Source organism: Dama dama, chromosome X (assembly GCF_033118175.1).
Source record: "Dama dama isolate Ldn47 chromosome X, ASM3311817v1, whole genome shotgun sequence".
Lineage (NCBI taxonomy): Eukaryota > Metazoa > Chordata > Mammalia > Artiodactyla > Cervidae > Dama > Dama dama.
This window is the reverse complement of record NC_083714.1, coordinates 62,044,222-62,058,268: the sequence shown is the minus strand read 5'-3', so window position 1 is coordinate 62,058,268 and position 14,047 is coordinate 62,044,222. Positions and strand designations below refer to the sequence as shown.

At 41.6% G+C, this 14,047-nt stretch overlaps 1 protein-coding gene across 1 annotated transcript in view; it reads right to left on the bottom strand.

Annotated features, from left to right (window-relative positions):
- Positions 1-14,047, bottom strand: part of GPRASP1 (G protein-coupled receptor associated sorting protein 1) — a 93,287-nt gene that overhangs the window by 16,423 nt on the left and 62,817 nt on the right. The window contains 2 exon segments of the mRNA XM_061137041.1: positions 6,862-10,254; positions 10,256-13,733. Coding sequence (XP_060993024.1) covers positions 9,289-10,254; positions 10,256-13,408 — 4,119 coding nt within the window. The 5' untranslated portion in view covers positions 13,409-13,733 and the 3' untranslated portion in view covers positions 6,862-9,288.

Genomic DNA, 14,047 nt, shown 5'->3' with positions numbered 1-14,047 from the left:
TAAAGAACATTACAGCATACTAACACATATATATGGAATTTAGAAAGATGGTAACGACAACCCTATATGCAAAACAGAAAAAGAGACACAGAAGTACAGAACAGACTTTTGAACTCTGTGGGAGAAGGTGAGGGTGGGATGTTTCGAAAGAACAGCATGTATATTATCTATGGTGAAACAGATCACCAGCCCAGGTCGGATGCATGAGACAAGTGCTCGGGCCTGGTGCACTGGGAAGTCCCAGAGGAATCGGGTGGAGAGGGAGGTGGGAGGGGGGATCGGGATGGGGAATACGTGTAAATCTATGGCTGATTCATATCAATGTATGACAAAACCCACTGAAAAAATAAATAAATAAATAAAGGAAAAGAAAAAAAAAAGAAAAAGAAAAGATGCTCAACATCACTCATTATTAGATAAATGCAAATCAAAACAACAATGAGGTATCATCTTACACCAGTCAGAATGGCCATCATCAAAATGTCTACAAACAATAAATGCTGGAGAGAGTGTGGAGAAAAGGCAACCCTCTTACACTGTTGTTGGGAATGCAAATTGGTACAGCCATTGTGGAAAAGTGTGAAGATTCCTTAAAAAACTGGGAATAGAACTGCTATACAACCCAGCAATCCCACTGCTAGGCATACACCCTGAAGAAATCAGAATTGAAAAAGACACATCTACCCCCAACGTTCATTTCAGCACTAGTTAAAATAGCTAGGACATGGAAGCAACCTAGAGATATCCACCGGCAGAACAAAGGATAAGGGAGATGTGGTACATATACAGAATGGAATATTACTCAGCTATAAAAAGGAATGCATTTGAGTCAGTTCTAATGAGGTGGATGAAACTGGAACCTATTACACAGAATGAAGTAAGACAGAGAAAGACAAATACTGTGTATTAATGCATATATATGGAATTTAGAAAGACGGTAACAATGATCCTACATGCAGGGCAGCAAAGGAGACACAGATGTAAAGAACAGACTTTTGGACTCATTGTAAGAAGGCGAGGGTGGGATGATTTGAAAGAATAGCATTGAAACATGTACATTACCATATGTAAAACAGATGCCAATGCAAGTTCGATGCATGAAGAGGGTTCCCAAAGCTGGTGGTCTGGGACAATCCAGAGGCACTGGATGGGGAGGGAGGTGGGAGGGGGGTTCAGGATAGTGGGCACACATGTATACCTGTGGCTTATTCATGTCAATCTATGGCAAAAACCATCAAAATATTGTTAATTATTCTCCAATGAAAATAAATTAATTTTATATGCAAATACTCTAAACAAAATGCTAGCAAACTGAATTCAATAGTACATTGAAAGGATCATATTCCATGATCAAGTGAGATTTATATCTGCAATGAAAGCATGGTTCTTCATATACAAATCAACAAATGAGATACACTACATTAACAGAGGGCTTCTCAGGTGGTTCTGTGGTAATGAATCTGTCTGCAATGCAGGAGATGAAAGTTCGACCCCGGTCAGGAAGATCCCCTGAAGAAGGGAATGGCAGCTCACTCCAGGATTCTTGCCTAGAGAATTCCATGAACAGTGGAGCCTGGCAGGCTACATTCCATGGGGTCGCAAAGAGTCGGTCACGACCAAGAGATTAACACTTTCTCTTTCACTAATATCTAAAACATACCAGGAATCATACAACTGAATAGTGAAACTAATAATCTGATTTTAAAATGGGTAAAGAACCTGAATAATTAGTTTTCTACAGAAGAGATACAAATGGCCAACAGTTACATGAAAAGATGACATCACTAATGTCATGAAAAGATGACATTACTAGTCATCAGGGAAATGCAAATCAAATCACAATGAGGTATTACTTCAACCAGTTAGAATGATGATTATCAAAAATACAAGGGATAACACATGTTGATAAGAATATAAATAAAGCAAACTCTTATACACTGTTGGTGGGAATGTAAATTAGTACAGCTACTATGGAAAACAGCATGGAGGTTTTTCAAAATTTTTTTTAAATCACCACATCATCCAGTAATCCCACTTTGGTGTATATATTCAAAGGAAATGAAATCACTATCTTTAAGAGATATCTGTACTTCCATGTTCATTTCAGCATTATTCACAATAGACAAGACACAGAAACTACCTAAATATGCACTGACAGATGAACTGACAAAGAACCTGTTATATATGACTATATATAATAACATTTATTCATATATGTAAGTAAAATTCAGTCATGAGAAAAAAATTATGCTATCTGACATAGCAACATAGAGAGATATTCTTTGGCCTGGCCAACACACTTTTCCTTTTTGAAACTCCAAGAGAATTTCAAAGGAGTTATATGAGAATATCAGTAACCCTCTACCTCAATCAATATAAGAATATTAAAGATAAGATAAAATGACAATATTAATTGGAGAGTAATCAGGTATGAACTATAGGTAGTACATTTCAGATAACCCACAATATTTATTATAAACTGCAATAAGTAAGCCTGTATGCTTCTAACACCAAAGAGAATTTACCTCAGAAACATATTTGAAGATAACCATATACTATAAAAGAGACATGGGAAATTGTTGGAGTAGGGGCATATTATTTAATAAATGATACTGGTATTATGTGGAAAGAATCTATTTGCATTTCCCTCTACATATCACAAGTCAAAATTCATTTTAAGTAAATGAGTATTTATTTTTCTTTATCCTTCTGCATCTTTTGAAATATTTAAGATATCTAATCTTCCTGGAATTTGATTACATGTATCATGACATGACATCATCTGTTTTCCCAAATGATTAACTAATTATTCTAACACCATTCACCAAATGTGTAGAAAAGAGTTAGCATAGCAGATGTAAGACTGCGAGCTTTATAAAGACTTGCTTGGAGGCTGGCCTTTGGCTTGATTCTGTTAACTTGGATTTAAAGAAGGTTTCCATTATTCCCAAAACAGATTATGATTGGCTCACTGTGCCTAAACTCTCTGTGCAAACAATACAGTTTATGCTAAATATTAATACCTTTTTTCCTTCTGGGAGTCTTGAATTTTGGTGCATGCTAGGCAAAAGCTACCTCAGTCTCCCTCAAATCTTGGGCACTGAGTGTCTAGTAAGCTTCCTTGATAAATAACATTTCACACATGTTGTCATAAACTATTGAAGGAATTAAGTGTATCCTGTGGGACTCCACTGGGAGAGAAATACTGGAAGTTTGCAGTGGTTTCTTTTGAACTTTGTTCCATGCACTTTTTTCTTTTCACTGATTTGGTTTCACATTCTTTTGTAATAAATCATAGCTGTGAGTACAACTGTATACTGAGCCTTGTGAATCCTGCTAGTGAATCACTGAACATGCTGAGGATCCTGGGCACACTGAATCTTTCACTTTTCTCCATGAATTTGAACTGTCACCCACATATATGTGGAAACATATGGGCTCTCTATCTGTATTCCATTTAACTTTTCCTGAGTAGTTCTACCCTGTGAAGAGATTTGACAAAATTTTTTAAATTCTTTGTGGGAAAAACACTTTCCAACTTCCATATTATTTTTCTTTCAAAATTCTCTGGACTATTCACAGGCTTGTGTGTATGTAGAAATCAATAAGAAGTTCTTGAACTTCTAAGAACCTCTAAACCAAGAACCTTGAAAAGGCAAATGATAAAAGCTTACAAATACTCTGCTTACAAAAAGAAAACCCAACTGGCTAGGTTTAACCTCTGAAACATCTGAAAGTAGGTTTAACCTCATTAATAATACCAAAATAACAAGGCAATACCATGTTCCCCAATTTCATTAGTAAAAGGCTTAAAAATTTTGCTGATAGACTTATAGACATATGTATCTACTAAGTTCACTATACGTTTCTAAGACAGATTACCCAGCCCACAGCCCCATCCCAAAGGAAGAAGTCCTTGCTTGACTCTCGAGTAGGTATGACCAAATGGATAAACACTGGACACCTGAAGGTTAGAATTCATGGAACTGGTGAAAGGGATCAGCAGTGTCACTATGAAGGGGATAGATGGCCTTCTAGAAAATCTTTGAAGAATGGATAGGCCTCTGACAGAGATTACAAGGGGCTGGAGATGATGAGTGAGAAAGGACAAGTGAATGAGAAAGTTGTCCTCTCCAGGTGCAAGGAACTGTGTGAATAAGCTGTGGGGAAGATGTCTGTGAAAGCCTATTTTGTGTGATCTGTAAAATGCTAAATAATGTATGTTCTACCCTAAAAGGCATTAGTTAAAAAGGTTTTAAAGACAAGTTCTAAGGTATATTCAAGGTACAGATATTCTTTGTGATATACAAACTCTTCCTGAGACCAGAAAAAGAACAAAAGCTATTCTAACTCATTTAATGCAGCTAATATAACCTTGAAACTATAATAAGAAAACTACAGCATTAAAATATAAAATCATAGGTCAGTATCATTAATGAAAAAAATGAAAAAAAAAAACTGGCAAGTTGAATCTAATAGTATATTAAAAAACAGTAACAACAAAAATACTGTGATAGAATGTCAAGGAGAGAGGCATAACCATAACTACAGTCAGATTTCAGCACAAGTACAGACAAAATAAGTAAAGATATATAACAGAAGACTTAAACTAAGATTATGAACTAACTAGACCTAACTGACATTTTTGAAAAGTTCACAGGACAACAGAAAGATACACAATTTTTTCAAGTGCAATCGGTATATTTACTAAAATAGACCATATTCTGGGCCATAAAGGAACACTCAATAAATTAAAAAGATACAGACCATACAGAGTAAGTTCTCTGACCAGGTCAGTACTGTAGAAATATATAACCAAAACATATCTGGGAAAGTCTCAAATATTTAGGAACTACATAGCCTACTTCAAATAATTCTTGGATAAGAGAAGGAAATTAAAAAGAAATTAGTATGTAATTTCCATTGAAAAATGAAAACACAACATATCAAAATTTGTGGGATGCAGCTTAAGCAGTATTAGAGGAAAATTTACAATACTAAAATGCCTGTATTAGAAAAATGATGGGCTCAAATTAATTGACCTCAGCTTCTATTTCAAGTAGCTAGAAACAGAACAGTAACAAACACAAAGTAAACAAAAGAAAAAAAATAAGAGCAAAATCCAATAAAAATAGAAAACACAAAATTTTTAAAATCAATAAAATTAAACACTAGTTTGTTGAGGTCAATAAAATTGATCAGCCTCTAGGCAGAATGATAAAGGAAAACAAAAGAGAAGACACAATTACTGACATCAAGAATGAGAGAGATGACATCACTAGATAACAAACATCAAAAGGATAATAAATTTATTGGCAAGACTGGAGGGAAACAGACAACCCATAAACTGCTGATGGTAATGAAAATTTGTAATATCCCTTTGGAGGGATATCTCAGAATATCTAATAAAACTACATATGCATTTATCATTTGACCAACCATCCTCACTTCTAGGAATCTACCTCTAATCATACAAAAATTATAATTGCACAAGGTTATTCTTCCAGCACTGTTGCAACAGCAAAATATTGGAAAGAAATACCCATATACAGGAGAGTAATTGAACAAATTATAGCAGTGACTGGAGAAGAAAATGGCAACCCACTCCAGTATTTTGGCCTGGAGAATTCCACGGATAGAGGAACCTGGCAGGCTACACTTCATGGGATAACAAAGAGTCGGACATGACTGAGTGATTAACACATAGCAGTGACACAATGGAGGATTATGCAGCTGCAAAAAATGAAAAAGATTGCTATGTACTAATTGGCTTCAAATCTGTAAAATGTGCAGATAAAGAGGTTAATGGGATTAGTCAAATCTTTTTTTAACTATACTCTCCTAAAAAGACTTTGGTATCCTGGAAATACCTCATAAAGCTGAGCTCTGATCGAAATGGATTAGCACAAGTAAGGGAGTACCACTAAGGATAGATGCAAACCACCAAGAGGCATTGGCCAGAAAACAAAAACAAGGAAAAGAGCAAAGAGTCGGTGGAAGGGAACCTGTGAGAAAATTCATAAAGCAGTTCCTGTAGATGGTTCCCATAAAGACCCTCCTCTAGGCCCAAGACTGGAAAAGGGAGGGAGCAGGTAAAACAATGACCCTTGTGTCTCTGGATGGGAACTGTTGAGGGTGCAATGGGACTAAGCCATTTCAGAATCTCATATCCAGGGCAGATCCCCAGGATGCTGCTGCCTGGGTTGAGATCCAGGGATCCTCTTGAGGGTTGAAAAGCTTGCTGGATATCAATTGGGATATCAATATCCCAATGAGAACCACTATGTGAAGGGCCCAAAGTATCTAGGTTCCCTCCTCATGAGTGTGTCCTCTCTCCACTACACTAGAGCTGCCCAGGTTGAGGTTCATGCCTCTCTTGCATCTCCAGGCACCTGGAACCTTAGAGCAAAAGTCAGTTCCGTTACTCTCTGATCAACCCCATACCCACTCCCCACCACTAACTTGCCTGCAATACTGAGTCCAGTCATCCCCACTGTCTGACAGATAGAAGAGATAGTGCCAACTGGATGGGAGGAACGGAGGGGTATGGTACCTCAAAGATCCCATCTGATCCCATCCCTGCCTCTCCAGAGCCAGCGCTATGGGTGTACACAAATTGGGTATTCACATATTGTCACTTCACCGTGTCCTCTTTCTAGGCACCCCTGAAGCCAACTGCTTCCTCGTATCCACCTCCCCTACCCAAACAGAGGAACAGTCGCCCAACGCTGGGTGGGGTGAAGGGCGTTCAGAAAGCAGGATGGAGCAGGAGGGACCACGAAGGTCCCAGGCGCTTCCTCCACGAGGATCTAGTCTCTACCACCACCTCCCATGGATGCTATTTCCCGGCCTCGAACCCACCTCCTCCAACAGCGGCCGCTGCTTCTCTCCGCATACGCCTCCCTCAGGATGACTTCCGGCCTCTTGAGCTCCTGGACAAAAATCAGGCCCCGGCTAAGACGCTCGCGATTGGCTGAGGGATTGTGCCCTCTGCCAACAAATACCGTAATCCTGGGCACCTGAGGAATTCGTTTTCAGGCCAGTGCACCATGAAGAGACATCCACCACCCACCGTTACATCCTACCACTCCTCTTACAGCCGTCTGTCAAGCGTCAGGTGCAAGTCTTTCCCGACCCTTTTCAGGGCTTACACACCTCTACGCCGGTTCAAGCGAGAGCGCCGTCATGTGACTCACCCTCAGCCTCACGTGACCGCACATTCGGCATGTCTGCCGCAGCCCTGCAGTAGCAAGCAAGGTACAGTCTTCTGCCTCTAGGACTGAGCTGCTTGCTAGAACAACCTGAAGCTCCTGGTGGTGGTGAAGATAGAGAGCTGAAAGGAAGGCTGTTTTGGAGCCAACGCTTCCGTCCTAGGACTGTGCTTTGCTCTGTAGGAACACAGGGCTGGCGAGGAACACTCCATGAGGAGTTCAGAGACCAACTGACTTTTAATATTCTGTATAAAACTCGTTTGAGTAGGCTCTGGGAGTTGGTGATGGACAGGGAAGCCTGGCGTGCTGCAGTCCATGGGCTCGCAGAGTCGGACACGGCTGAGCGACTGAACTGATGAAACTCGGGTGATGTATTAAAACACACGCAAGATCTGTCTTTAAAATACTGATAGGCAAAACATTCAGTCTCCAATTTCCACCACCAGGACGATCTCTGTTATCACTTTTGGTTTGTGAATGGATGAAATCTGCCACTTTGCCCTACTTACAAAAATCTTACAGCCTAGAGTCTTATAGAAAACAAAACAAAACAAAACTTTCCATCCTGAGACAAACCAAGGTGAATAAAAATTTGTGTATTTTCCTTTAGCCTGGACTCCCTCCTACCCCAAATCAACATCATCCCTGACTTTTAATCCTGTCTGAAGATACATTATTACCTTTGTGAATCCAAAAAAATGTGTACCATAAATCAGAAACTTTAGAAAGTTTACAATTTACTCCCTTTAGATAATTATGCATTTTTCTTTGGCAACCCAGTCCTAAATTGTAGTCTCTCACACTTCTTTACTCTTTTGACATGTTTTAAATGGTTATAAGATTTCCCATAATAAAATAATATACATTTCACAAATTCAGTCCATTTCATATATTTGGGGAGTATCATCCTTCCATATATTTTACCAGTCTTTTCTATTTCATCAAATATAGAAGGCATTAGAGCTTTTCTTAGCCAATTAAAAAACCTGTATATCATCACTCTTAGTAGCTGTATGCTATTACCTGAACACTCTCCATGGCACCACCATGAAGAAACGGTCTTCCTGACAGTTAAATTTGTGTGCTTTCTGGTCTTTTTCTTTTAACCTGTGGGCCAGTGGTCTCCAACCTTTCTGGCACCAGGGACCAGTTTCATGTAAGACAATTTCTTCACAGACTGGGGGTAGGGGGGAATAAGGATGGTTCAGTTGGTAATGTGAGCAGTGTAGGGGGGCATGGTTCAGACAGTAATGCAAGGGATGGGGTGAGCACAGAGGAAGCCTTCTGCTCACCTCCTGCTATATGGCCTGGTTCCCAACAGGCCACGGACCAGTACTGGTCTGCACCCCAGACCCCTGCTTTAGGCAGTATCAAAGAAACACCCATACTTTGAACTGCAAAATGCAACTTCTCAGCTCTTCAAAACTTAACCTCATTTTATAACGCTTAATACTCCTCATAGCCACTCCAGGCAGACTGGATACTTCACTCCCATAGGAGCACTATTCCAACTGTGAGCTTTTCTTCACAACATCCAACATCTTCCCTACATTTCAGAGCCCAAATCAATTGGGTGCTTTTTCTCTAAATCATACCCTGAGTAGCAATCCATGGTAACATCTGCATTTACAGATATAAGAATAAGCTTTTTCAAGGAACATTATTATTCATACATTAATTATCTCTATGTTGTCATGTGTTATCTTGGCAGCTATATTTTAATTTCAAGGAGAAGGGTGATTTCTGCCTACTTAAACACAGAACTTTATTGAAAACAGGACATGACTCAAATCGACATCAGTAACACCAGAACAACAATCAAAAGGGTAGCTTACTTATGATGGCTCAATTCACTGTAAGTTTAAATACTAAATTCACAATCTGGACAAAAACAAATATCAACAAATGTGCTTTCAGTTTTAGTATTCGTTTGGCATCAGAAGATAGATCCAGCTCATACAAAGTTGGACAAAGTTAGTATCAGCATTAAGGATGTACATTACAACATAGAACCAACTTTGAAAACATTATTCAAGGATCATAACTCAGGAACATAAGGATAATCAGAGCCAAGTAACTAATCATACTCATTTTTTTGGTCTGCCTCGGGGTCATTTTTATGGTCTATTTTGCCTTGCAGTTCCTTAGCAAATTTCTCAATTTCATGGAATGCAGAAGTAAGTGGCTCAAGACTGAAATCATCATCAGTGAACACCTCTTTTTTTATATTGTTACCAATATTCTCAAGCATTGCTAGAACAACTTGAATATTATTTGTCTCTTTCCTGCTAAAAAGGCCCATCAATTCTGACACTGCTTCAGCACTGAGTAGTTCTTTTGTCATGACAGGATTTTCAGACAAATTCAACAGCATTTTCAAAACATGAAACCTCGTTTCAGTATTGCCTGTGGCTAATAACAAAAGAAGCCCAGATATATACCTGGCAACCAGTGTGTGATAGCCAGTGGCTCTAGTGAGGTGTCTAACCATCTTTATTCCAGATAACTGCTCAGGGGAATCCAAGCTATAAGCAAGAGTTTCCTCACATACCTGATATACATATGTCTGAATTATGTTTAGATTTGGGTAAGGTGGAGCCATGTGAATCATATTCTCTAAAAACCTTGTCCTAACTTGGGAGGAGGGATAATTGAGCAAGGTTTCAATAAGTGAGACAACACCTGAATCACGAATGAAATCATAAGCATATTGAGAAGTAGTTCTCATACCCATTGCAATTTTAGATATTTCATGAATACAAGGCTCTCGAATTTTGTCCATTAATAGGAGTTCTTCTTCAAACTCTTCAGGACCAATTTTAAACTCACACTGTATGCAGCTGCAGGAGCAACTCTCAGGCTCTGCACTCTCCCTGGTCCTAAGATGCTCCCAAATTTGCATGACTGACCAGTAGAATGGATCATATTGAAATGAGAACTTGGGGTCAGGTTGATCAGGCTGAAGCAAAGATTCCTGGTCTTCCCCTTCTAGGCTCAGTTCCATGTACTTTGGCTTTCCTCCAAACATTTCAGAGAATAGGAATAGCTGCTTCTTTTGAAAATCTAAAGGGGCTTGGGGATGGGAAGCCAACCCTACCCCATGGGCCAGGCTTGAACTGAACAGTAACTTCCTCCCAGCTCTGGGGCCTGTGTGAAGCATCAGGCTCCTGCTCAACTGAACATCTGGACTTGGAAATGGCCCTGTACACAGGGCTAGGATCTGATTCAAAATGGGTCTCATCTCCTGCCCAAAACCAGGACCCCACGATGGCCTCATCCTCCTCAGATATTGTCCTGAACTCAGAGTTGGTTCCATCACCAGGCCTGTTATTGTCCTCGTTTTTAGCCACAAACCAGGACCCAACAACTGCCCCTTCCTCATTTTCTGGCCTAGACTCAGAGGTGGCCCCAGTTTCAGTCTCATTAATGTCCTTGTCTCCAGATAAGAACCAGGACTCAACAATCATCTCTTTATCATCCTCTGGCTTAGACGCACAGCGTGTTTTGGCTTCTACATTGACTTCTTTTGCATCCCAGAACCAGGATTCAAAAATGGTTTCCTCTCCAGACCTTGATGTGGTCTCTTCTACTGCCTGAGGTCTAATGTCTATACTCTCTTCTTCAGCCCAGAACCAGGACCCAACAATGATTTCCTCCTTTTCAGCTCCATGCTTGGAATCAAAACTAGCCCCTGCCTTGAGACTGGTCTTTTCTTCAGCCCAGAACCAGGACTCAACAATGACTTCCTCCTCTCCAGCTTTTGGACTGTATTTGCTGCAAATATTAGCCTCGTTCCTAATGGCCTCTTCCCTGGCCCAGAACCAAGACCCAACAAAAAGTTCTTCTTCAGCTGCCAGCCTGTCCTCTTCTCTAGCCTCTGCTTCTGTTTTAAGCTTGTCTTCCTCCCTAGCCCAGAACCAAGAATCAATAATGTCTTCCTCTTCAATATCCAGCCTGGATTCTTCTCTGTTTGCAGCCTCTATAATGGCTTTATCCCCTTTCCAGAACCAGGATGTGATCATGGTCTCCTCTTTGGTAGGTGGCTTGGCTTCTTCTTCAGCCCTATCATCTGTACTGCTTTCTTCCACAGCCCATAACCAGGGACCTACAATGGTCTCTGGCCCTGTATATTTTATGGACCAGAACCAAGAATCAACAATGTCCTGTTCGTCCTCTAGCCTAGACTCCCAGCTGCCTTCGTTGGCAGGGAACATACAGGGACCTTCTCCTGACCAGAAACCAGACTCACTGTTAATCTCTTCAGCAGCTGTGATAAATGTACACTGGGCACCAGCAGCATACTTCATACAGATCTCTTCAGTGGTCCCAAACCAAGAGGATGTAATACTCTTTTCCTTGTCCTCCAGGCTAGACTTACTCACTTCAGCCCTCCCACAAGCTTCTACTCCAGGCCAGAACCATGACCCAATAATGGGCTCCTCCTCCTCAGTCCCTGGCATAGTATCACAGTTGACTTCTGCCCCAGAATCCGTGTGGGCCTGGTTTCCAGCCCAAAACCAAGGCCCAAATATTGTCTCCTCTTCAGCTCCTGGCCTGGCCTCTTCTCTGAACTCAGCCACTGTACTGATTTCTTCTCCAGCCCAAAACCAGGGGCCAATGACCTCTTCTTCCTCAGACTTTGACCTGGACCCACAGTTGGCCCCAACCCCAGCTTCCATACTGGCCTCATCACCGACCCAAAACCAAGACCCAAAAATGGTCTCTTCTTCAGCCTCTAGGTTGGTTTCTTCATTAGCCCAGCAAAAACTGGCAATGACCTTTTCTTTCTCATCTGTTGGCACTGATTTGGAAGTGGCATCAGCCTCAGTTTCCACACTGGTCTTTTCCCCAGTTCCAAGCACAGAACTGCCAATAGGCTCCTGCTCAGTCTGTGGTCTGAATGTACCACTGGTTTCTTCTTCAGTCCAGAACCAACTGCCAACAATGGAATCATCCTCCACTTGAGAACCGGATTTGACAGTGGCCCCACCAACTATGCTGGAGTCTTCCGCAGCCGAGAACCAGGCCCCAGTGAGGAACTCTTCCTCTGGCCTGGCTTCTTGCTTGGCCCTAGCTCTGGCCTTGATTTTGGCTTCTTCCTTTACCACTGCTCTGGCGCTGACCTTTTTCTTGGACTTGGGCTTGGCCAAGTTATTAGCCTTCTCTCCGGGCCAGAACCAGGGCTCTTTTTTGACTACATCCATAGACCCAGACATGAAATCAATGGAAGTTTCTTGCTTGGCCCTGTGCCTGGCACTGACATTGGCCCCCTTCCTGGCTCGGGGTTTGTGCCTACCCTCCTCTCCAGCCCAAAACCAGGATTTGACACTGTCGTCACATTCAGACCCAGAACTGGATTCAGATACTTCTTTCTTAGACCTAAACCAGGACCTACTATTGGTCTCTTCCCTAGGCCTAGACCGGATACTGGTCTTTTCTCTGACCCAGAACCAGGAATTCTTGATAGATTCATCTTCAGAACCAGAACTGGAGGCAACATAGAGTTCCCAACTGGTTTGGGGCCTAGACATAGCCTCTTCTTTGGCCATGTGCCTAGACCTAGTACTGGCTTTTACCCTGTCTCTAGGATGAAGCCTTGTACTGACCTCTTCTCTACTCCAGAACCAGGAGCTCATAAAGGATCTATCCACCCATCTGAAATCACAATTGTGAAAGTTCTCCTTTTTGGATGTAGGCCTGGGATGGCACCAAGACCCCATATTGGTCTCCTCCTCTGACACAAGCAAATGCTGGATTCGTAATTGGGACTTGACCTTAGTGCCAGGAAAGGACTCGGCATCCGTACTGGCCAGTTCCCTAACTATAGATGAGATCTTAGGTTTCGCAACTGACCCAGACTCAGTACTGATCAGTGACCAGGCTATAGCATTGTTTTGGGACACTCCCTCTGTCTTCAGTAGGACCTCAGCATCAAACTCAGTCTTGGCCCATGAAGAGGTTTCATCCATGGACCTTTCTACAGTGATTGCCTTGGCCTCACTCTTCGGATGTGTCTTAGTTACTGCCACGGTCTCAATTTTGGGCCTTGCTCCAAGCATTACCTGGGCCTGGGTCCTAACCTTTGGTCTGACCACCATTAGGACTTCATTCTCTCTTTCAGCCCCACTGGCAACCTCTTTGCCAGGCTTCTTTTCAGGCTTGGCCTGGACACCAGTCTCAATCTCAGCCCCAGTCATAGTACAGTTACAGAGGAGACCTGAATAACTACAACTATCCCAGTCTCAGCTTCTACCACAGATTTCTCACAGTTTTGTATCTTCACACTCTAATTTTTTGATGACTCAGGTGATACAGTTGGAAAGAAAAGTTAGAGCCAATCACCAGTCCAGCAGTCAATAAGCCTCCTTTCCAATCCCAGCCTCAGTCAATATTACAGTCAGAGTGAAGAGAAAACAAAACCAAGCTGGGAGAGGATGGATGGTTCCTGGGTAGGTACACACCTGTTGAAGGTAGTGCTCAGCAGCAATTCCAACACCACCACAGCTGCCACTGGAAGTCAATCTGGGAAGTGAGAATGACATGGATATTTGAGTCGTTTCCAACTGTCTCACTCCATGCAAAAACTCACACGGAGAGACTAGACCTTAAATGCTTGGTGGGAAAGTTAGGCTATTAAAGTCTATCACCTTCATTTTGTCTACAATTTTTATCCCCAGAGCTGCCATATTACTTTGCCTGTTATAAAATAGGTATGAAGTTGGTGGAAAAGTATCTTGGCAATGAGAGAGGCTGAGGAGCCCCAAGGCCAGACCCTAGTCACTGCTGGACTTATGTTGGTCTCTTCTACCCCACCCAAAAGCTGTACCCACTCCCAT